General features: G+C 41.6%; 4 protein-coding genes across 4 annotated transcripts in view; all 4 read left to right on the top strand.

Moving 5' to 3' along the window:
• LOC118411994 (talin-1-like) overlaps positions 1–25,729 on the top strand; it is a 144,974-nt gene that overhangs the window by 15,699 nt on the left and 103,546 nt on the right. The window lies entirely within an intron of this gene.
• Positions 2,637–5,207, top strand: LOC118411992 (tripartite motif-containing protein 2-like). Its single transcript, XM_035814542.1, has one exon. It carries the CDS (start codon positions 2,997–2,999, stop codon positions 4,920–4,922), a length of 1,926 nt encoding a protein of 641 aa, XP_035670435.1. The 5' UTR covers positions 2,637–2,996; the 3' UTR covers positions 4,923–5,207.
• Positions 7,270–8,217, top strand: LOC118411036 (E3 ubiquitin-protein ligase TRIM63-like). Its single transcript, XM_035813041.1, has 2 exons — positions 7,270–7,276; positions 7,487–8,217. The coding sequence occupies exons 1-2, from the start codon at positions 7,270–7,272 to the stop codon at positions 8,215–8,217; spliced, it is 738 nt and encodes a 245-aa protein (XP_035668934.1).
• LOC118411993 (tripartite motif-containing protein 2-like) lies at positions 9,867–12,690 on the top strand. The gene has a single exon (XM_035814544.1). The coding sequence runs from the start codon at positions 10,314–10,316 to the stop codon at positions 11,214–11,216; it is 903 nt and encodes a 300-aa protein (XP_035670437.1). The 5' UTR covers positions 9,867–10,313; the 3' UTR covers positions 11,217–12,690.

The following is a 25,729-nucleotide window of genomic DNA, read 5'->3' as shown; positions in this document are numbered from 1 at the left end:
GCATCCACCTTCCATGGTGCATTTTCAAGAAATATAAGTTACAATGGTGCATTCTGAGGTATCCTCAGGATCAAAATTACTGTCAGTGACCTAGTGGCATCCCTGGTCAATCAGAATCTCATGCTTGTCAGAGGATCTGCTCCCCAGTGTAAGGGGAGTGCGTCCAATTTCTTGTTATTTTAAGAAAAGTGCGTCCAGATGATGCCATGCCAGCAAAAAGCCTGGTACAGGTCCATGGTCAGAGTCCTCCATAGAGGATGGAATAACGGAGTAATATATTATACTTGTAGTATTTGACACCCTCTGTCATTGTAAAAGGAACCCATTTTCATGAAAGCGCAGCGCGTTGGTTCGAGTTATTTTTTCCGGCCCCTCCACTTCACTAAAAGATTCTGGGGAGAACCCTGCATGGTTAAGGTACACATCCCTTGGTTTGACTATATTTGTTTGGTCGATAGTATTTAATCTGATGCCCATCTACAGTGACAGGTAGGATAGATGGAGCGTCACTGTGGAACATGTAGGGAGTCCATCAATATGATAGATCAACTGTCAAATGGGCTTTTAGTGTGTAATTGATAAGTACATGTAGGCGTAACAGTAGGATACTGTAAATCTTTACATGTTTGTAAAGTGATTTTATGTGTCTCCAATGTGGGAGACTGAGGGACTATAACCCCTACCTTCTGAGGGCTCGAAATACCTCTGCATATGCAGGTTAGTGCAGGTAAAAATGGAGCTGTGCAGGTATTTGTGGTGTCTACCTGCACCTAACCTGCACTGGTCCATGTACTGGGTTTTATACATAAATGTCCTATGAGGAAGGTGCATGTGGATTGTTCTTAGCTCCATTGACTGTTACCACCTATAACTAGAGTTCGGCGACCTCATACCTCCATGAAAATTTAAAGCTTTCGTAAATTTCATGCAATTGACTAAGACATTAACATAATGTATGCATGGTTTTGTTAATCATTGACTAACGTTCACATGTCACAATTATAAAATTCCCATTATTAATCATAAAGAGGTTTTGCAATTTTTACATAAATTATGCAAATAAGTTCCTCATTACCATATTTGGTATCTGCTTATATTCCACCTATCATAATTAACATGTGTTACATGTATTGAGGTCCAGTTATTGAAAACAATGGAACTGTACAATTTCCTCATTAATTATGGAAATTCAGTCATCATTTGCATAACATGTATATCATTATGAACATCTTTGCCTAAGCTACCTGCATGCCTAAAATGCAGGCAATCCGTCGTTCCTTTCTGCAGTTATCCTCTTTGGAGTGTCTTGACAAAAACGCCCCTGCAGTTCCACAATTGAATGTTAGGGGACTGAAACTTGCCCCACTTTGTCATGACGCTAAAAGCTATCTACCACCCAAATGTCACGACCATATCACGTACGGGACAAGAGATACATTGAAAAACTGCTATGACAGAATATTCTCATTAATTATGCAAATGTACTCCTATTTTGCATAATTAGTATTTTATCTTGTACAACATTGTCTAAGGTACCTACATACCAAAAATCATGAAAATCCGTTATTCCCTTCTTGAGTTATCCTCGTTAGAAGTTTTTGACAAAAATGCCCCTGCTATCCCAAAACTAGACGCTAGGGGGCCCAAACTTATGTCATTATTTCCTGAGCACAAGAGCTATCTAATACTTAAAAATCTTGACCATAGCATGTTCAGAACACCGAGATAGCAAAACCGGAAGTTGCGCTGCAGTACCAAGGTCACACACCAGGGGGCCCAAAATTGACCTTGACCTTCGTCTTCCCAACCCCTACCCACATACCAAATATCATCGTAGTCCATCAAGAGATTCTCAAGTTATGCTGACCACAATATGCAGACACACAGACACACACACACACACAGACACACACACAGACACACTCAAAACTATACCTCCATTTTTTCATGGAGGTAATGATTTGCTTTGCTGTTAGTGCGTAATTGTCTTTATTTTCTCATATTCTGTAATTGTCTATTTATGTGATGCTGTACAATGACATGCGTTTGTACATTCAATATCCCAGGCCTGACTGAAACACAGGTCAAAGGACCAAAGTGTATTGCCTTGATAAAACAAACAAAAGTGAGAGTGAGTGTGTTACTTAAAATTGTAGTACAAAATTGTTTCAATCGCGAAGAAAAGCATTTGTCGATCAAGGTTACCGGTAACGTTAAACATCCATGTGATAAGGTATGCCAAATAGTAGAAAAGTGCTACTAGACACATGTACTGTCCAAAAATTGTGCGTTTGTGCATTGGCTAGTTGAACAGACCTGCTTCTATCTATCAGTCTATGTCTTGCAGCTAGTCTGAATGCCAGACGGTTTCCATGGCCTAGACAGGTCAACTCCTTGGCTCTAGGGCTAACATGCCCCCTAGGAAATTCCACAACAGCTCGCCCTTAGACACTGTGTGATATATATTATTTAGATAGGGGGATCTTACAATTAGGCTCTCCCTCAACTAAACCAATAAATAGAAAAATAAGGTGGAAAATTAGCAGTTCAATCATTGCAAGAGTGGCTGAACGTTGGTTGAGTTTTAGCATGTTCCAGTTTGTGTTTTTGTTTTCTGATTACAGTAGACAGTGCTGTGGTGTGGGTAATTATAGTTGTCTGTGCTCTGTAGCATTTGGTTGGCAGCTTGGCACAAAGACAAAGACATTAGCATAAACCCAGGTACGTGCACGCACGAGTGAGCAAGTTCTACAGGTCAACACAACACAGAAAAGGGTGTACAGAAACTAGGCCATGTTTTGCCTCTCTTTTGGGTGACAAACTGAAGATTCAACAAGAAAGCAGACATTTTGGAGCTCAACTTGCCTCTTGTGTTCCTGTGAACCAGAGTCAGCATTTATTTTGCTAAGGAGACTTGAGATTTTTCTAAGGAGACTTGAGATTTTGCTAAGGTAAGCCGGGTGCGCACACAAGGCTGCAAGCAGGAAGTAAACAACATGTCGACTTCCCCAAAGACTTCAAGCCTCGGTGATCAAGTGAAGGAAGAACTGTCCTGCAGCATCTGCCTGGAGCTGTTCACCAGGCCCAAGGTGCTGCCCTGTCAGCACACCTTCTGTCAGGACTGTCTACACGACCATGCGGGGGCGCGGTCACCCTTCCTGTGCCCAAACTGCCGACTACAGGTTAACCTTTCACCTCTAGGTGTAGCCGGGCTGCCTGATAACCATATTGTCTCCAGTTTATGCGAGAGGCTGGGAAGCCAGGTGGGACTTCCTTCAGGTAAAAGACGGCAATCCAAGTCCACCAACAGGTGTTTAAGCCACCCCCTGGAAGAACAAAAGGTATTCTGTAAGAAATGTCAGCTGCCGCTCTGTGACTTGTGTTTAGAGACAGTCCACGATGGGCACCCCACTACCACTCTCAAGAAAGCCTCGCTTGAAAGGACGTTTTCTTTTGACTCTCTGATCTCTGAGGGAAGAAATCTTCTTGAGACGTACTGCAACTTTCTCCGGGACCTTCGTGGCACGGAGAAGACTCTTAAAGAACAGAAAGAGCAGACAGATAACAGAATTTCTTACGTTTACAACCAGATGGTGCAGAAACTCACCGAAACAAAACACAGCCTGTTGTCCGAGGTGGAGCAAAGACATCGAGAGAACCTGGAAACGGTACAGGAACAGAGGGAAACAATTTTGGCAAAAATCGACGAACTGTCTGCCGCCTGTGATAACGCAGAACAAGGAGTGAAAAAGGAAGGGATGAAAGTTTTCCACTTTGAGACCCACCTAGGCCAGGTGATGAACCCGAGAATCGCGCCGCCGGATTCGGCGCAAGCGTACAGCGTCGCTGTGTTCCAGCCGACCAACTCAGCTGCACCAAAGTTAGGCAACATAGCCGTGCAGTCTTTCCAGTCTGCATCTGCAGCTTCTGGAAGGGCATCACAAATTCCAACCATAGAGACAGAGGACGAGGAATTTCCTCCTATAGAAATAACTGTACCTCCTATACAACTTACTGTACCAACTGTAGAACAGCCAGTTATCCCGCGGTCATTGTCTGTATCACCTAGCAACACGAGGGTCAAACTTTGCCGCCGCCGTTCCTTTGACCTCCAGAAGGTGACCTTTGGTGGGAAGGGGTCGGAAGCGGGGAGGTTCGACGTTCCGTGCGGAGTGGCCGTGTCAGACGAGGGCGAGATTTTCGTGGCGGACTGCGGGAACCATCGCATCCAGGTGTTCACGCTAGGCGGAACGTTCGTGCGGGAGTTTCCCACCGTCTTGTCTGAAGACCGTACCATCCAGCCGGATGATGTTGCCATGGACGCAGACGACTACCTGTGGGTGGTAGGGGTCGACGTCGCGGCGCAGTACACAAAGTTCGGAACCCTCCTGAGTGCAGTCGACCTACGTAACACGGGATGGGACCGAGGGGTTGCCATGGATACCAGAAAAAATAACGTCCTAGTTTCCCAAACGACAATAGACAAGCGCGACATCGTCGGAGAAGTGCAGATATTCAGCGCAGAAGGGAATGTGGTGAAAACTGTGGGGGGGCAGCAGGGAATGAAAAACCCTGCCTACATCACTGTTGATACCAAAGGGAACATTCTGGTGTCTGACAACGTCAGTCACTACGTCTACATACTGAACCACGTGGGGTACCTGCTGCTGAAGTTTGGGGGGGAGGGGGGCGGGGAGGGCCAGCTGAAGTGTCCCAGCGGCATCTGCACGGACAGTTCCGGGAACATCATCGTGGCCGACACCCACAACAGCCGCGTGGAGCTGTTCGATAAGACGGGCAGCTGGGTCCGACACGTTGCCACGGGGATGAGGGGGCCGCTGGCTGTTGCCATGGCAACGGAGGGACAGTTGGTGGTGACTGACTCGAGTGACAACACTGTCACCATCTTCCATAGCTACTGAATTAATAGACAATCGAATCTGCCCAAGAAGACTGCTTGGGACCGATACAATCTGGTCTGTGTAGATAGGTGGTCACTGTAGACAGGATTCTTAATGACTTGTGTCAATGGGAAAAATAACGGAAGGGACCACCAAAAAATTGTCACAATGGTGAGGTGGTCCTTATGTACAATAAGTCAGAAACTAGAGGTTAACACTTATCTAATACAGGTTTGATTATGACAATTTGCCAAAACAGTGTATCATGTAAATGTACAAGAATGTTTCCGGTATTAAATATTTCGAATCTGGATACAGTAATAGTTGCATTTGTATTTCTTTCCTTTCCTCACATAGACAGACCTTTATGCAGCGAGTTGCTATAAACATATATTGATAGTGTGACTAAAGGTAGAAATTTTGTAAGGCTCCTTTGGTCAGTATTGACCATCAATCTCAATCTCAATAAGGTACTGGACAAAGCCCTCTATGAGAGCATCACATCCAGGTGAGGTGCAGGTCCCTGCGACCAGTGGCGTGAGGAAAAATCCTAATTGATATTAGCTGGATCTGTCATTTGCAAAGTCCTGGCAGTTCTCAATGTCAATATCAAGAGTCTCAAACTATAGAAGGCAATCATCTCATGTCATATAAAAACGTCATATAGTGAGATCGTGTGGCGCAGCGGCAGCATGTTTTCCTTGTTGCGTGTCACCAATCTTTACACGGCTTTCCTTACTTTACTCAGGTGAAAATGAGTACTTAGCTTTGGCTAGGGCCATCCCTCGGATAGGACGTAAAATGGAGGTCCCGTGGCTGGGGAGACCCATACCCCGGGCACGTTAAAGAACCCCCACACGTGCGATGGTGCGGTGTGAGTGGTTCAAAACCTACAGTCCCTGACCGCACCTGGGGCAATTACTGTATTGAGGTCATCAGGCGCTGTGTACAGGCTGCCATTTCAGACCCTTGCGACTTAGCCCCGCCTATTGTAAGCTCCTCGCAATTAAGCCCCTGGCTGCAAAGAGAGAGTAGTCGGCCATACAATACAATACAATACAACACAATATAGAAAAGTATAGTCCACCCACTGTGGCGCAGCAACATTTCACCTCAGGCCATATTGGAAAAGCATTATGCTTCAAGCTGAACCTTTGAATGCCCAAGATGCCTAGTTTGTGTAACACAAACTCCGCTGTCCAGGGCTGTAACTGGCCCCTCCCCGCGGGCCGGCGGATGTTTGGCGGGCTGCTATAAGCGAGATTTAATCAGGCTACAAGATGCCCAATTATCTTGTCTTACCAGTAAACCATGGATTGGTATTGCAGCAAGATCAACCCATCATTTATCTATGTTTGTTTTAACTATCCTCGCCGGGTAGTCTACCTTAACACCTCAAACAACCTCAAATGACTCTAATGACCTTGAATGTAATCTCCAAGCAGATCCTATGGTAGCATAAGATAGTATCAAAAGCTGGCAGAGGAGTAAAGCCGGTTTAGGAGTGTGTTTTGCTACCGGTAACATGGCAAATGGACAACTCTTGGCTAAACTACACTCCTTGGCCAGTTTGGCACTGTCTTATGCCATTGTAGGATCTGCTTGGAGTTACTTGGATGGCATTCTGGATGCCGAGGGGCATGAAAGGGGCGACAATCTGAAAGAAAAATCTAGAACTTAAAGTAGAAGATGAAAAGAAATGGATTTCTATCTGTGTCTATCCTGCAACCAAAGAATGTATGGCATGTCTTGTTACATTGGATTTTTGCCAAGATAGTGAAAAAAATGGAAGATAAATATCAAAGTATGGCTGAAACTAGTTGTAAACAACAGATTTTCAAATACAATTCAATCCCTATAAGTGGATAAATTGGAGATTTACTTCTAAACCTTTTTGAGTGACAATTCTATCATTCTTTATCAGGGTCAACAGATGTGTGTCATAGGTCACAGGTTGACATAAATACCTGCCTCTTAAAATAAGCTTCAGTTGCTCATCAAGAACACTTAATTGTGACTTGCACTGGTATGAAATCTATATAAAGCTTGTAAATTGTGTCATTGAGGTATTTCGAAGCAATGTAAACACGGTGAGACGAATGAAAGCTTTAATATTTCTTTTGACAGGTTGTTTTTTTGACAGGCTTTAATTTAAAGCTCACGTTTGTTATTAGCAGTAATACGTAAACAAGAAGTACCAGTTTTAACCTATAGGCTGTGAAAGGGGTTTCAGACCAACTTTCCCTGAGGCTTTACCAAAGGTGTGCGATGATTAGCTTGCAGCGTCAAGCATTTTCCAACCCCCCTACACCAGCCTCGAGGTGCATGCCCCACATTCTGATGCGTTGATAACGCTGTGAGGTGAACTATGGCGGGTCAGGGCTCCGCTTTCTTACAAGCAATCCATGAAGAACTGACCTGTAGTGTCTGTAAGGAGATTTTCACTGTGCCCAAGGTGCTGCCCTGTCAGCACACCTTCTGTCAGGACTGTCTACAGAAGGCCTTACAGGCAGGTGAGTTGTTTACCTGTCTCACCTGTGATACTGACGTCAACCTAACGCCTGAGAAGATAAATGATTTACCAGATGACCGGGCAGTCTTGGCCCTTTGCGACCGGATCCACAGTCACAACAAGGCGCTTCCACGGGTCAAACAGGAGCCAGAAGACATCGAAGAAGGAGGTCAAACCTTCTGTAAAACCCACTCCTCAGAAACTCTAACACTGTACTGTCTCCAGTGTAAGGTACCGGTTTGCACGGCATGCCTGGACGAGAGCCACCCCGGGCACCGCATGGTGACGTTCAAAAAGGCGGTTCAGGACCACAGAGCGGCGGTGAAGGCCTTCTTGAAGCGAGGATGGAAGCTTGTCGACAAACACTGTGACTTCATCAAGGACCTGCGTACCGCAGAGGGCACCCTGCAGCAGCAGAAGCACCACATCTCTACCAGCATAGCCGACGCGTACAAAAAGATGTTGGACAAACTGATGGAGATGAAGGACCAGATGTTGGAGGAGGTTCAGGAGAAACACCGACAGAACATGGAGGCGGTCGCGCGCGCCAGGACCCCGGTACTGGCCCAGCTCTGCCAACTGGTCGTCACGTGTAGCCACGTGGAACGGACGCTGGCGCAACAGCGGGCAGAGTTCTCCGTAGAGGAGAACCGGCTGTTTCAGGCGGTGGGGAATATTTCCGAGGGGCTGGACTTGAGTTTAGTAGATCCGAAGCTGGTGTCGCTGGATGCGAAGGTGGCGCAGTTGCTACAGTACAACAGTGTGTACGAAAGTCTAACACCAGATGACCCCCGGATGACATGAAAATTGATAGTAACTTCCACCTTGTTAGCTTTATGATGACGTTTAGCTGGTTTTCTCCTGGTCTTTTATAGTTAGTTAGACAGTTACGATATCCAGGTATATATACTAAGGTAACACCAAATAGCGATTACTCAAGCAACTGGAAAATGGTTTCATCGGCTATCTTTTGTCAGTATTAAGTTAGAAAGAAAGATTAAGCATGTACATGTATCCGACTGCTGCCTACCCCTGTGACAGGGATCCCAGCAGCAGTATAATCAAAAATGGATACGACGACGATACGACGATGTATAACTGATAACAGATGTGTATGATGATGTACAAAATGTTCATTTTTGGGTTCAATGAGTTTCTACATACTTTTATTTGTATCTTCTGCATGTCTGTTTCATATGTTGCTTGCACTTTAGTCAGTATGCAGTATCTCACGATCTCACGAGTCACAGGGTGTTTTTATGCAGTAGAGTTGATCATTATCGTATCTCTCGAACCTTGAATCGTATCTCATATCTCACCAGAAAGAATAAGAAATGAATGAAAATATGATTGAGGTTTGCAGACCCTATATTTTTTTCTGTACTTGTACATGTAGCTTCATACTTATAGCAGATTTTGAATTCGGGACCTCTTGGGCCTGAGCCCAACGCGCTGCCGATTATGCAGCGCGATATCACACCGTATTTGTGCAGGAGAGTTGATCATTATGATCTTATCTCTTGAACCTTGAATCTCATCTCACCAGAAAGAATAAAAAAGTGAATGAAAAACAATTGAGTTTTGCAGATCCAATGTTTTTTTTCCTGGAGCTTTATACTAGATTTGCTGTGAGGTGAGTTGAAGAATTCAGTCTTCGTTTTATTTATTGACACCCACAAAATAAAACATAGACGTCTGTTATCAGTAGTCTAGACCCGCCCTGCAGCTGGTATTAAGGTGTATTATTCAACCTGCAGAACTACTACCCCTTGTTTGTGTGTGTGTGTCTCGGCTTGACTTTGTGAACGAACATAATCTAGAGGTGTTGTTTGCGTGTAGACAGACGCTAAATGATAGTAAATCCATGTAGTTTTAATTACATACATTTTTCCAGTCATTTGAGACAAGAAGGAAGTGGTAAATTTTACAGAAGGACAACAGATGTTGCGATTACAGATTCTCTTTTGATCACTCACTCTCACATGTTTTGTGGCTTGTAGTAGCCGTAGGGGCAGTTTGTTGTCTTCCACAATTTCTCAGAATGAGGCTGTCCCCTGGACTGTTCCATGTAGGGGGGTGTCTGATACTTAATCAGGGCTCGAAATTCATTTTTGGGATTAGGTGCACTGGTGCACCAAGCTTAAAACATTGGGTGCACCAAAGACATTTTGGGTGCACCACTTAAATTTCAGTAAACCTAATATTAAAACTTAGTTACAAGCTATCAAATTATTAAACAAGTACCATGACAGACATTTTTATTATCTTTCTAACACTTAGGTGTCAAGAATATGATGTATACTAGTATACTTTGATATCTTTACATACATAAACCTAAGAAAATATTTGGGTGCACCCTGTGCACCTGCAGAAAATAATTGGGTGCACAGCTCTAATTTTGGGTGCACCTGGGGGCACATGCACCCAGTATTTCGAGACCTGTGAATTATTGCATAACAGTTGCTGCAGTCTGTCGGTGCACAAATGTTTTCCACACTTAACACAGACATAATAGCAGAGTGCAAGGTACATGTTTATGTAGGTTCTATTGCTTCGGGCAGTTTGATGAGTCGTTGCCCTCTTGTGTTAAATCTCAGCTACCCATCTACATCTGCCAACTAGAACTTCAGGTTTTGCAGGGACTGTGAAAGGGGTTTCTGAGTTTCAGTTTACTTAAAACCAGGGGAAGAAAGTCATGGTGTTTGGGCAATGCTGTCATGAAAATGTTTGGAAAATACTTTGTTGAAAAGCGTGCGTGTACGTTTTTAATGATATGTCTGTGCCTGAAAACCGATAAGGTGGGTAAGTTTTCTTCCAGACCCCTTTGATAGCCTCCTCTTGGTGACATAGAATTGGTCCTTCTGCCCAAAAGATAAGTCGTTTTATAATGAGGACAAAACATGGCGGGCAGAAGCCTGTCCCTGCCTCCCGCCCTTCAACAGGAGCTAATCTGTGGAATCTGTGAGGAGATCTTCTCTACCCCAAAGGACCTGCCATGTCTGCACACCTTCTGTCAGGACTGTCTCGAACAGAGGGCCAAGACAGGACAACCCTTCAACTGCCCAATATGCGAGACAAGGGTTGAACTGACCCCCGAGGTGGTGGAACAAATGCCAGAAAACCCGGCCATTTTGAATATCTGCGACCGAATCCACAACCAGGCCGTTATGCCCCAGCTTGATGATGATTCCGAGGAAGAAGATGAAGAGGCCAAGTCCTACACGTTTTGTAAAACGCACACTACAGAGAAGCTACAGCTATACTGTGTGCAGTGTAAGGTACCGGCGTGCACGGAGTGTTTGGACGAAACCCACGCCGGACATCGGATGATGACGCTGAGAAAGGCGCTCGACGATCGAAAAGCGGTGGTCACCTCCTTCGTCACCCGGGGGAAGGACCTTGTCGAAAACTACTGCAGCTTTGTTCAAGGTTTGCGAGAAACGGAGAAGAATTTACACGAACAGAAGAAGCAGGCGGACAGCAGCATTATCCAAGCGTACGAACAGATGATTAAGAAGCTGACAGAAACCAAGGAAACCATGCTGAGGGACGTGAACAACAAACACCACCAGAATCTACAGGCGATTCGCCAGACCAGGGACCCCATGCTGACCGAAGTCTACAATCTCACCGTCGCCTGCGACGCAGTCAACGAAAACTTGGATCACGAGAGGGCAGAGTTCAACGACCAGGAGAAGAACCTGATTCGGGTCGTCAAGATGGTCACGGAAAAGGTAGCTAACTCGCCAACGCCACTACCGACACCGCCGCTAACACCCGAGTTGTTAGAGTGGGACACATGACTGTACAGGATTTCTGAAGGACTTGCAAATTTGTAAGAAAAGCTAATAGTAATAGATGTTAACGTCAACTATCTTTCAGAGTTTATCAGGCAAATGTGTAAGGGAACGTACAGGACCTATGAAAAGAGTACTGGCATGTCCATCTGTAATAATTATACTAACAGTAACTTTGCTTCAAGAATATCGTTACAAGTATAAGGGTCCATTTCCTGAAATACATTAATGAGGAAATGGAATTCAGGAAATGGATTTGAAAAAGATTTGCCTTGTCAAAAGTTTGTAAATAATGTGTACAGTCAGTGTTCTTTCAGTATAGGCAGCCCAAATATGTTTGTAGGTTTTCATCTGTGTTGGTAGTAACACTAAACTTTCTTCCAACATAAACTTTCTTCCAATCTTCAATGATCACTGTCGCCTTTTTAACGATCAATGATTAAGGGTTAATGACCCACCCCGAGGTGTATATGGTGTCATAACGCCTGGGCAAATCCATTGTCAAATATCTGAAAATTCACATTTGTTCTTTGGTACATACATTTGTAAGGAGATTACAGCTTGCATTTTGAGACAAATATGTCCGCAGAAAATATTCAAAACATTGCAGTCTTTGTCTTTTTAGAACAACAAACCTCAATTTAACAGAAGGATCCATTCCCCCTTGCAGTTTGTACTTATGCCCTCTGCTCTGGCATATGTTTCGCTCCTTTGATTGGCCAATGCCTGCATATCCCTTACACCGGTGTCGATGTCGATTCATTCTGACCAATCACAAGGAGCAATACACACCGGGCTGGAATCTATGTGTTATGGCGTCATAACCAACATGGAACGGGACCTTCTGATTGGTCCACGGCACCTGGCTATATGATAATGATCAATAACAATCCTGAAGAAGGCGATAGGGGTTGTTGAAAATTTGATTCTTGTATTACATTTATGTAAGTTGGATGAAAGTTTAGCATTAGTGTACTTATCTATGGATAAAAGTCGATGGAAACTTTTCATCAGTAGTTATCCATCATTATGACAGATTAATTAGCTGATGGGAAGAATGTATGCTGATGTCAATTTTCTGTATTGATTATTTCTTCATGCTAGGATGTCTTTGCATCAAAATAATCACTTTTTGATTCGCCAGTCTTGAGGGAACATTCTGCACTTGTGTACTTTCTAAAGTAAACATTGCTATTTTGTTTTAAAGTTTAGAGCATTTGATTTCTACTATAAGACTTATAAGATAAAATGATTTTGGAGTCATTATCTGACCTATGTTACATGTATCCTATGATACATGTACAGTCATGTAAAAAAATATTTTCCCACAGTTCTTGTAACTTTAAGGATTGCATTCTCTTCGATCTTGGCCATCTTCCAGAATATTTGATAACAATAATGTCTGCTTTGATGATTTTTATATGTTGAACTTTTCATAAGAAAAGCAATGAAACATGATTACATAAGTAAAATGAAGAGAGGTTGACGATTGACAATCTTTATTCTTTAATCTTTAATCTAAGATATTTTTCTTGTTAATATCTAGGGAATGCTATGTGATAGTTTAGTTTTGTTATTTTGGAACATGTACATAATTTGTACATGTATGAAAAAAAATCATACTATTTTTTTAAGGAAAGTTTGAAAATAATTTGATCATCAATGTATTCCCACTGTTAATAGTGTTATATAATGCTTCATGTCTTTCTGTAGTGTAACAAAGTAAGAATTTGTAAAAGTTAACACCAAGACTGTCTCCAGGTTTCCATTTTTTCTGTTCTACTCAACATTACATTTAGGAGCCCATGTCATCAATTTTGTAGTTAAATGACTAGAGTTCTAGCCAGCGTCTGCCATTCTGTCCTTTGACGGAATTTTGACGCTTGGCGCGGACACAAAATGTGCCCATTCCATCCTCTGTTACGGACAAAACTCCGCACGTAAAGATATTAATTGAACTAAGCTGGGTCTACCAGCAAAATTTGAAAGATAAATTGTGTTCCAGAGGGTCTAGATTTCAAAATTTTCCCAGGGGAGCATAGGATTTTCAATCAAAATACAGGGGAGGGAAAAATTTCAGGCTGGCCAGAACACTGTCTTTTTTTTTGAGCTTATGAAAATACATTTCCATCAATGTCATGAATTTTTTGGATGGTTGGTAAAAATGAACCATCATGGGATGGAGGAACTGAAGACAGCTTTGGTTCACGCACATAAACCTTTAAATATTAAAATTTATGTATTTATCATATTTAACAACTTTTCACATGTAATGTTAGTTTCATTTCACCCCCAAATAACTTGAAGTTTATTCACATGTCGCATGACCAGTTACATTTGAATTAACACCAGTCACTGCAATTTAGCAAAGACACAAGCCATTTGGAAATTCAAGCAAAATTGATGTTCTACCTTTAAGTGAGATATCAGGTTGTAGCTCTTGATGTACAGAGTATGATGATATAAAAATCATTATTCTACAATGTTTACAACTTAAGATATCATTGATGAAAAATGCAAGGAGACCGCGGCCTTTTTCAAGCATCCCGATATCTTTTTGGGTCACCCGTCGGAGAGAAATTGGAACACCGACGGGGTAAACTTACTTGGACCGCCGGTCTAAACTCCCAACCCTACGGACAAAAGCGTCAAAAAACATGCAACCCGCCGGTTTATTTGTGTCCCGAGGGCCGAGAATTTGTCTCCTCACACCTCTCAGAGAGGTATAAGGGAGAGGTGTGAAAGGTGTGAATTGACCAATAATACAACCGCCGGTTATATTACGACCCCGCCGGGCTCATGTCATAACTGACGGTTTTTCAGTCAGAAGGGGTTTGAATTCATGATAAGCAAAATTCAAACCCCTCAGACTGTTACCAGAGTGAAACAGTCATAATGCTAGTATTCTGAGAATGGTCACCACTTCTCAACCTAAAGCAGCCCAAATTTGTCCGATAGTCAAATTTTGCACTGTGACAAAACCTAATAAACATTCTTTATTATAACCATAAAGATACAACTCTGATAGTATCTTCCTCACAAACTGAACATATTCCAAACTTTATACAGCAAAAGTTTTTTGGATGTGAATAGTTTGTCTCCTAAAATCATCGAGGAGATCAACTGTTATAAGGCGTGAATAACTTTTGTTTTCTACAAGGATGCACACAATGATCTTGTTTTTGCTTTGTTTTCATTCTGTAGGCCCTGACTTGAAATAAGTGACAATGGAGAAAACATACTTAGGACTATAAGATTATAGAAAGTTTCATTTGCAAGTTCTTGTCCGAAGGCTGATTGCAACATGGAACATACAGAATATATAGTGAACATACAGAAAATAAAAGACAAATTGGTATAGATAACAATGGTGATAAGTGTAAACAAGTGACTATTCTAGCAATAATATCCTCTGTGAAAATTCAAGCGTCCGAAACTGCCCGGACGGCGTCTACAAGCGTCCAATGGCGTCCGAGCGCGTTTCAGACGTTCTGGACGCGTTCATTGCCGTCCGAAACGGCCGCGGACACATCGTGAGCGTCCGTGCCGTTCTGTCAGTTTTTATGGTGAACGCCCGAACGGCTGAAAGACCTTCCATTGCCGTCGGAGACGGCCACTGATGGGGCTATAAAATACTTAGTCACCCGACGCCGGCAGACGGCTGCGTCTTTTCTTATGATCCCCACGGGAAACATGACGTTTTAACTTCTGCACATGCGCCAATTTCAGCGGGTGAATTCGAATTTCAGACCGTTGAACACTCCGGCGGTTGCAGGACTTATGTTCAGAAGGTGACTATTTCTGTGGATTTCATGTCCGTTTGTTAAATTTTGCGCACTTTTGGACCAAGGACTTCACGTCTAGACGTAGCAGCTGATGTTTGTACGACATTGTGCTGAGGTTGGGTTTACGGCGATGACTGTATCCGTTATTTATACTAAAAAGAATGTACAAAAATTATTTGTCGTGCGCCGACAAGGGGGAAAAATTATACTACTTACTCGAAGCAGCAAACCTTGGACAGCAGAAATCACAGATGTGACAGACGTCAAAAGAAGCAGCGGTTCTTCCGTTAGCTGATTGTCGATACTTTGCAGGCGCCGGTAAGTGAATACTTCGCATTTTATTCTAATTTTTTGTACAATCATCTGTTGCAAAGTTTACCGACGACTTGTTGTTACGGGTGCCCTCCCCACATACGCGAAGAAATGATAAAATTTAGGATCTTGTTTTGATGCCACAAAATAAAAAGAATTATGAACACGTTGTAGAATACTTGTAAAAAATATCTGTTGTTTCTATTAAGAATGATAATGCTGTTAAAATGTAGATTTAGACAACAGATAATGAGATAGCACCTACCGATTTTGCCGGTGCCAATCAAAATCTTAGTTGGCTCTTCCAACTACTTGGGGTTAGGAACTTATGAAACGGAAGACTTTATTTCGCTACCTCGAAATAAACAAAATGACTTATGATCTTTGTAGAAAATTTAACGTTATTTCACATTTATATATCCAGTCTTTAGCAAATACTGGTGCAATTAAAATTTACGATAGAAAATTTCAAACGTCCTGTATTTACCCTTGATGTTATGTGGGCTCGTCCATTCTGATGTAACGTGTCGGCACGGCGGCACAAAAAGCCGCGGACACGATTGAAGGCCGGATTGAATTTCGTACATGTAGCAAAGTTGATTAAACGCCGCGGAGTACGTGTAAACAATTTACGAAGAAATTTGTTCAAGTTGTGTTTGATTTTAGCTAAACCTGACGGCCCAGTGGTGGGTGGTCTTCTACAATTCACTGCCTGGCTGAATATTTGTTTGTTTGGTATGTGGCAACGCTTGTCCCAACAGGCCATAAAATTATAGCCGTGACCGGACGGCGTCAGAAACGGCGTCCGGGCAGCCGTCTACGCACGTTCCAAATTAAATGCACCGGCCCGTTATGAGTTTCTACCGTACTGCCTGACTAACTAAAACTGTGTCTTGAAGAAAAAATATTTTGCTAGGAGTTTGGCCCAGATATTAACCTTTAATAATATAGCGATGACAGCCTCTTGGCCTTTCATTCCATTTTCTGTCGAATTTTACGATCTGTACCCCCCGTGGGAAGGCGTGGTGGAGGCTACCGCCCGTACCAGCGGCCTGGATTACGCCGTTTATGCCCGTCGCAACCGGCGTCCGATCCGTCCCAGCAGCCTGGATTACGTCATTTACGTCCGTCGCAATCGGCGTCTGGTCCGTCCGCAGAGACGTCTGTTCCCAGCGGGGGGCCCGCCCGACGGAGCGCGGGAGCGTCCGGCTGCCCGCTTTCAGACGCCGTCTCGGACGTCCCGAACGTCCGACCGGACGCGTCTAAAGTGCCAATCTAGACGCGTCCAAGCGTTTGTTATGCCGTTCGGACCGTCTTGGACGTTTCGTCGGGCGTTCAAAAGCCCGTCCCATGCCGTCCGCCGCCGTAACCGTCCAAAGCGTCCCAATAATTTAAGACGCCTTGGACGGTTGTCGCAAACGGCGTTTCGCCGTCTGAGACGCTTGAATTTTCACAGAGGATGGACTGCTGAGAGCTACAATCTATATATTAGCCTTTTGGATTTGACTTCTTTCATGGAAGCAGTGGAAGACAAAGTGTCCCACTTTTTCTATAATGAGTGGGTTATGTGACGTTAACAGGCTAAAGGTTATAGTTTTGTTTTCGTCTGTAAATATTTGGAAATTTTGTGGATTTTGTACTGCCTCTTCGATTAACTCTTTTCTTTCCTGGTCATTGTAGAGGCAGTTGGACTTAGAAGTAAAATGTAGCTGTATTTCGTCTTTCACCAGGTTTGAAATACAATAGTTTAAACAGGTTCTTTCGCCCACAGGTAGCTTGTTGTACCGCACCACCATTTCTCAATTTCAAGGGGGTGGGCGCTAATTCTAATCTAAGTTTGCACATTGCTGATCATACCTCATGTTTATCTAGTAACGTTATATAATTTTCCATTGAGTATTCCTTCTTTAGTTTCTTGGATTTGGAAAGTCTTAACTTACCATTATCTGTAGACAGTCTATGAAAAAATGTCTGGATATATACACCTTCCAGTCATATAAGGTATATGTACCAGTGCTCCAAATAATAGAAGTTTATTTGCAAGTTCATGCCCGAGGGCTAATTGCAAGTACATGGTATAAACTTAGACAGACAAAAAGCCCCACAATTTATACAATTTGTGGGTTCTGTGATTTCAAGAGAATAATCAACAACTACTGTCAATTATCCATTTAGTGTGAATGGACCTTTGTTGTCTGCTGTGTTCCAATTTGCATACAAAAAAGAGAACAGCCAACAGCTGATTGTCGCTGAGCACAACAGTGAGAAATCTTTTTGTGCATTCTAACAATACGGTTACTATCCATGTTAGATCTAAAAAGATGAAGGCTCTGTCGTTTTAAGTGTTTTGTTGGGCTTTCTATTTCAATCGTCAGGCTTTCTTTTTGTGTGCCAGCCAAACACCATACGGTTTAGGGTCAAAAAGAAAACTTGACAAGATAGGATTAGAAAGCCACATATAACACATCAAAAAATGATTTAAACAGGTTCAAGCCTAAACATCTATACACATAACACACATAAAAAATCAATTCAAAAGTTTGAGCCTAAGCTATATAAGGTCTAAAGGAGAGTTATAAGCATGATCATGCTAATCTAAAAATGGGTTAGTTGGTTTTGGTTAAAGCCGGATTGATTTGTGAATATAATGCTTCAAGCCATGGCCAGGTTCTAGCTTAGCTTGTTCTAGCCTGTCAGAGGTGGACCCCTAGTTCTGCGTGGGCATTAGATCAATAGAAAGAATTTATTTGCAAGTTCATGCCTGTAGGCTAATTGCAAGTACATGGTAGAAACAAGATAGGGAATATGCATGTGAAACAACCTGAGAGGGGCGAGTAGAACAAAATGAACAATATCCTGACTCCCGGGATTCAAACCCGCGCCAAACCCCGGCAGCTGGATCACAAATCCAACGTGCAAACCACAACGACAAAAGCTCAGAGCTGTTAATTGGCGTGGTCAGTTTGGCAGTGCTTGAGCCCCACTAGTACTGTTACACTTAACTCCCCTTTATCTTTTCAAGACTCGTCCCCGATTCTCCGAGTTCGAAATCCCTGTATGGCACGTGCATCTTTATAGTGTTAAAGTATAACTCACAGGGTCAGCATGGGAACCAGTGAAACAACCAGAGAATAGAAAGAAACAATATCCCGACTCCCGGGATTCAAACCCGCACTGAACCTGGGCAGTTGGATTTGTGGCAGTTGGATCACAAATCCAACGTGTAAACCACAATGCCAAAAGCTCAGAGCTGTTGGCGTGGTCAGTTTGGCAGCGCTTGAACCCCACTGTTATACACAATCATGTAACAATAAACTGTGACAAATATTATCATTCAAAGAGACTACTCAAATACTTTATATATCTAGATAGGTAATGGGTTTGACTTCTTTTTTGGAGGCAAAGAAAGACAAAGAGTCCCACTTTTTCTATAATTTGTGCTCAGAACTGTTGGTGTGGTTAGTTTGGCAGCACTTGAACCCCACTAATCATCATCCAGATTTGCGAATAATTGTCATCATGTCAACACAAAAGCGGCTTGAATCCGTCTTACATCCGGGTACATGGGGTCATAGTTGGCAGCATCACGTGTGAAAGTGGAAGTTTTTAGCTTTCTGTATGGCTTCCATGAACTTGAAGGCTTTACCCACAAAACTGTTTGGATTTCACCTTTGTGATGATGAAACAGAATTGAATCATGATAAAAAGTAACCGTTGTAGATTCTATTCTCACTGATGATCTTTTCGCAAATCTTGAAATTTTTCTTTAAATTGCACTTCATATTTCAATCCCAGAGTATTGTTGATATGCTTTTGTTTACACTATACTTCAAACTATAGCCTTTGGTTGGGTGGGGACATAAGCACCTTTTATTAGATGGGGGTGGGGTAATGTTGATATTGACTTCCCCAGAAATTTGTGAAGAAGCAAAATAGTTCTACAGTAGTGTGACAAGTCACATACTATATTATCAGATTGTTAAGGTTTTAGGTGTGGATGTCAATCACTTAAAATTGTATCTGAATAGTTGAATCTGAATATAACCCTTTTTTTTTCAAAAATGGTTGTTATGGCAGAATAAAAACAAACCGATATGGGGAGTATTTCTTTTACATATATCAAGGATTTTTTTCTTGTGGTTGTCTGTACTAAGCATAAAGTCTATGGGAAGCTTGCAAGAGATGTGTATTGGTATTCAGACTTTAAGTCATTAAACACTGTCACTGTTCCCATTTTCCATTGACCTTACACCATGAATATTAAAGATTCAGACAGTGAATTTGCATCATAATCATTAATTACCCTGAATGACAGTGGTGAGTAATTTACAGGTAAGGTCCAGAAATGAATTATGCATTGGGCAGCCAGGTGAGGCTACCTTAGAAAATACAGCTGATAGACAGAAAGAAGTGAAAATGTCAAGCCAAGTTGACCATACTGAAACAGCTTACTAAACCTAACACCATAATAAGGCCAAAAAGTGTGGACCATTTGGTGGCACTTGAACCCCGGTGTTTAAGTCAATACTTGAAACATATAACAGTTATATGGTTTGCATGGGTTATATAAGGTGTTATATACTGTAAATGCAGAAATGTTCGCGGTGGATTAACGTTCGCGGCTTTCGCGGTGACCACTTCACCGCGAATTTAAAACCACCGCAAACATTTTTCTATCATGGTATGAGACTGCAGTCTATGGTGCTACCGCGAAATTAAAACCACCGCGAAAAGTCCTTTTTCCCGCTACCTCGAAATTAAATCCCCGCGAACTTAAATGCATTTACAGTAACTAAGCCAAAAAGTAACGGTAATATACTTGTCATATAGTACCCTTTTCTATAAGTGACTTAAACAGAAATACAAGCTCAAGGTTTGAATATTGAAGATTTGGCCAGAGATAAGTGCCTTGTGGAAAATATTCAAAACTTTTGTAAAAATGTTCTAGGCGTGCAAAGAAATTCCTGTAACTCTGCATGTAGAGCAGAACTCGGAGTCTACCCAACATGGATAAATATAGCAATCTGCATAGTTAAGTTACTGGCTAATTATATTACTTTACACACCCTTTACAAATAGACGCACTACTCTGCCAACAAAATGGACCTGTTAACAATTGTAAGAAAACTTGGCTCCACCATGTAAAACAAATACAAATAATAAATAAATAATAATAAATAAAAAACAAATGGTTATTCCTATCTATGGATTCTAGTTTTCTACTTCACATGAAACCAAGGATGAAACTCAGACACAGACCATCTATAGTATCTACACTGTTTTGTCATGTCAAAACATGAGATCATGGAAAATCTCTGTAAGCCTCATGCACCGAATACTGACCCAGTCTGAGAGGCAAATTTTTTCCTGGGCTAAGCCCTTTGTAATAGCAAAAAGGCTAGTTGGGCAGCCCTGGCTGTGTGAGCTGAACAGCCACACCAATAAACAGATAATGCATTAAATAAAAAAAAACTTGAAGTAGGGGGAAACTCAAATCAACTCAAAATTACAAACAATTTCACTCAAAAACATTACATTAGTGCCACCGCCTCTGCCCAAATTGAATACATTGTGCTACGAGAAGTTGGTAACAGATGTTTGGGTTTGAAAAGACAAAGAAAACATCCACAGAAAAAACAAAACAAAAGGTGGTTTGATAAAAGCTGCACAGAAGTGAAGCTAATAAAAACTTAACCTTACATCCGTCAAACCCAGAAATAAGAGGAAGGTACTTTAAAGTGAGCGAAGAATACAAAAAAATGGTGAAAAAGATTAACAGCGCGACTTTCACATATAATGCGAAAAGGTTACCGGATGTCTTTGATGACCATCCCTGCAACCCACCTATGTTACACAATAATAAAGTCATGTTTATTAAATGCAGATGACCAGATACTTTTGTCTGAATCTCAATAAGATCTGCAAACTTCTCTCTAAGTAGATTAGAAAATTATTGTGAATCAAGGAAATTGAGCATTAACCTATAGAAAACTAAAAGTCATTCCCGGGTGTCAGCATGTTGTTTCTTTCTGTTTCTACTCTTTCTTACAGTTATCACGAAAGGTGGCCCTCTGCCAAAGGAGCCATTTTCATTATAATAGACATGTAGTAGAAATTGCTCAATTATTGCTATCTCAGGGCATTGTTGTAAATTCAGCTGGCACATTCAAGGCAAGTAACAAATATCTTTACACCAAAGGCTTTTTCATGAAACAAGCAAAGTAAACATTGGCAGCCTAGTAGGTTTGAATCAGAATAGAAATGTTTACTTTAACCTCTTTGGGCTAGGGATTAGTGTATCTGTAAGGGATTATCTGTCTACCTGATGAGTGTAATGAGCTCCTCTTTACATCAATGTGTTCTAGGGTTACACTCAGTGAGAATTGAGAAGATAGGTACCCGTGTTCGGGCTTTTCGTCTCCCTCTGCTTCCAAAAAACAAGTCAAACCCAACCAGTTTAGAAATAGCCAACAATAGTATTAGAGTAGAATATTGTTTATAACTGTTTATTGTCACTAATTATCTACTATGTTTATACCATGCACTTGCAATTAGCCCTCGGGCATGAACTTGCAAATAAACTTCTCTATTCCTCAACTCAGATTAGACATAGGCTGAGTTCCTCACAATTCAGCCCCTGGTTGCAAAGAGAGTCAGAGTAGTCGGCCCACCCAATAAATAATGATAAACTGGCACCAGCCACCCTGCTGGGAGGCCAGTGGCAATTTCGTTAACTAAGAAGGTTACAGGGACAATGTTATATCCCCAAGTCTTGTGTGATTAAAAAAAAAGAAGAAGAAATATCAGACCCGGTGTAGTTCCTTGGGCAGACAAGGCTGTGCTATTCTTTCAAAGATAACTTTTCTTCATACCTAAATGGAGCATTGAAGTCAAGCAAATTGTATTGACTTAGCTAACTATATAAAATACAACCTTTTCCCGCCTTAACCGGGGGACGGGTCAATAATATTTCCCGAAGACCTTCTGTCCACCCCGCCGGTCTGTACCTGAGTTGCCAGGTAGTCTGAATTTGTCATACACGTGCTAATTACACAAGCTTACCAGGTGTGAATTCTAATTGCATAACAGCTTTTTGGTGCATTCTATTTAATTCAGTGACTTTCATGGTGTTAATTGTATGCGGTCTTCAATCGGGGTAAGCTCTGAAGACCGCCGGTCTGACCTGATTGGACCTGCGGGGTCAAGAATTTTTTTCGGGATTCGGTGTCTAACCGTCGGGATATGCAATTTTCAAAGTCAAATATCTCAATAAATTTGTACGTTATGACCATAAAAAAGGAACCTCATACTTCAGATAACATGACCTTTCCAATGGTATGTAAAAATTTGATGTATGTTCAGGAAGAAAAAAGTTGAAAAATGGGGATTTCACGATGACTGCGTTCAAATCAGGAAAATGACATTCTTAGAATAAAGTGACTGGTGTTAATTGCATGTTGGCATGACTTAAGTTTTTGAATGGATTGCTTTGGACAATTTATTGTATGATCCATGTTAAAAACTTCGTGATGTGAGACATGGGAAATACTTTTCCCTGAATACCAATAAAATGATCTATCAAACAGAATTAAGTTAAGTTGACATTTGTAATTGGATTACATGAAAAGCAGTGCTCTTAATGTCCAGTCATTTGGCCCAATGGGGTCAAATCTCTTTAATTTTTAGTATATGGAAGTTGTTATTGCCCTTATATGTTGCATCATGTTACATGCATTCACTGTATTCATTGGATTGGGAATGTAAAATTTGGGAAAAAATTTAATGAACAAAAATGATCAACCCTTCTTGAGCTATGATATAGGCCCACTATACTTTAGACAGACAACAGTTATATTCATGTGACTGTTATTGTCTATTGTCACATTATCCACCATCTTTGGGTGTATTGATGGAAGGTTGGCCATATTTAAGATCGATAGAGGGTTGTGTGTATTTTTCACCTGAAAACCGTCCTTGTCACATATAAGCCACACTTTTTACCTTGTAGTACAATTGTTGTGCAATAAAGTTATTATTATAAGCGAGGCTCGGGTGATTGACGCAGAATTGTCGTCCGATAGATTGTCGACAAATGTGACGGGTATAAGACGTGCGTTCAGAGTATTGTGGGACACCTGCAGCGCAGTATTCCATTGCGGTAGAATTAATTGGCAGGAGAATTTTTTTTTTTCCGTCATGCAGCAAATAATTATTATTTGCTTGCAAACAAGCGATGTCCTAAAGATGAGACGCAGAGTATGTCCTAAACAAAGGATGACATCCTGAGGCCCATGCAGAGATACGGGAATCTTGAATCGAACCTAACGTTCGTGGCCATAACAATAAAAAAATTTCATATTGTCGTCCTGCTGAAATTTTACTTTAACACTCTGAGAACCAATAGAATAACTCTGTGTGGCCCAACCTGAATACATCAACTGCCCCACCTGATTCCTTATGACCCCTGTTGACCTTTGCCCCCTGCTGACCTCTCCCTGGCAGGCAGACTTGATTAGCCAGATGAATGAGAAGTTCCCACCCAAAGTGAACACTGGGGGACTTTTAATCTAATTGGGCTTGAGTATACTGGTGTTGCCATTTCCCTGTAAGGCAGTTATTGCCACACTGGGACAGACTGGGTCTGTAGCACAACTGGTGGTGTAACGTGATATAACTTTTATTATAGTGGAATTGTTGCAAAATGATACGGGGGGGGGGGCAACAGTAGCAAAATCTGTCAGTCTGTCAGGAATTGTTTCAAAATGTGTCTTTGTCAAAATCTCTTACAGCAAGAGTTGAAAAAGTGTGATTAAATCTCGCTTGTAGTGGCCCACCCAACATCCGGCCATAAGGGGTCAGTTACAGCGTTGGACAGCAGAGTAAACAGACTAAAGTTAAAAATGTAGGGTACAAATTTGACAGTCTATGGGTAGCCATAAGGGACTTTATGATGATGATGATGATAATAAGGGGACTTAATTCTTTTAAGCCCACATGTAATCAGGAATATGTAAACATGAAATCATTTATGTTGTCAGTTTGGAAGGTTCTCATCGACATTTTCATATTTTATCAGACATTATTCCACAAGTAAATGCTAGCTAAGTGTAACTTAAAAATACGCAAGTTGAAAATTAGCGTTCTAACGGTCCTTATCTAGCGTGGTGGCCTGTTAGGCTAAAAAATGCACTTAGGGCACAACCCAGTAAAGGAGAGTTTTTACTCTAATAACCTCCACTAGTTTATCTCTGTTATAAATGGAAGTATGAAAAGTAAAATGCTGTCGTCCAACCCCAAAAGGAGCCGCTGCTCAGCACACCATAAATCAGACAGGCCTATATTTAACCCCTCTGATGTATCAGGTTACACCACATGCTCCAAGATCAAGTTGCCTCATAAAGGGAGGTCAGAGGTCAGAGGTTACAGAAACATACATGTACATGTACAGGGCTGGAAATAAAAGTATTCTGTCTTTATATTAATATTATTGCATATGTATGTTTATATCCTGGCTGTATTAACGTTTGATATCGGTGTACCGACCGGTCCGTATCAACCGGTACAAACAATTCAAGTTTGCTTCCGTGCATTGCTGTCAAAAATTTAAACAACTAGTCTGTAACATAACTGCCAGACTTCTTGGTTCCTATGTTTGAATATCATTTCCGTAACACAAAAAAAAGGAATGAAAACTGTGTAGAACTGAAATTTTCTGGCAAACGTTAGATTAAAAAAAACATTCTCACAGTGAATGTTCTACATACTTTTGTATAGATCCTTAACAATGATCAGCTTTCATACCATTTTCATTTCGCTTTAAAGACTGTTGTGTGACAGAAAAAAAAATCATACAAATGATGTACATGTAAATTGTAACTCTCAGATTTTTAAAGATTATGCTTTACTGTGTATGTTGGATCAACATGCCTACAATTTCTGCAGAGCAAGGTGTGGCTTAAGCGAGCTTGATGCGATTATGTGTGTTGTGAATACCTGTATGTTGTTACGGTGTCAGGTTTGGGGCAGGGTTGTTACAGAGGTCTTTCTTTGTTTGTAACGAGTCTTTGTTCCTTATAGACGAGGCAGGACTAAAACTATTGGTTGGCACCGTCAAGTTTAATAAGTTAGACTAACTTAGTGGGCTGAACAGATTTACTTCCTTTCCACCTGTTTACAGGGTGGTCACGATTGTGGTAGAGTGTTGTATAGGGGTGGGTACCCGTATGGTGTGACGGTATGAAACGTTTTTTTCTTGTTGGTCCAGTCGGAAAAAAATGGACCTAGAAAATCAATGAATTGGGTTTTGGACCAAGTAGAAAATGAATATATTATACTGACAGGCATTCAGGTGTTTTGGGGGATTGCTAGCCCAAGAAAATAACGAGCGAAGTAGAGGAGAGTTGATAGTCATTTTTCAAGTGT

The sequence above is a fragment of the Branchiostoma floridae genome, chromosome 3, assembly GCF_000003815.2.
Source record: "Branchiostoma floridae strain S238N-H82 chromosome 3, Bfl_VNyyK, whole genome shotgun sequence".
Classification (NCBI taxonomy): Eukaryota; Metazoa; Chordata; class Leptocardii; order Amphioxiformes; family Branchiostomatidae; genus Branchiostoma; species Branchiostoma floridae.
This window is presented reverse-complemented; position numbering and strand designations above follow the sequence as displayed.

Excerpts from the sequence above, each read along its gene's own strand:
- LOC118411992 (XM_035814542.1), top strand. The coding sequence starts at position 2,997 with ATGTCGACTTCCCCAAAGACTTCAAGCCTCGGTGATCAAGTGAAGGAA.
- LOC118411993 (XM_035814544.1), top strand. The coding sequence starts at position 10,314 with ATGGCGGGCAGAAGCCTGTCCCTGCCTCCCGCCCTTCAACAGGAGCTA.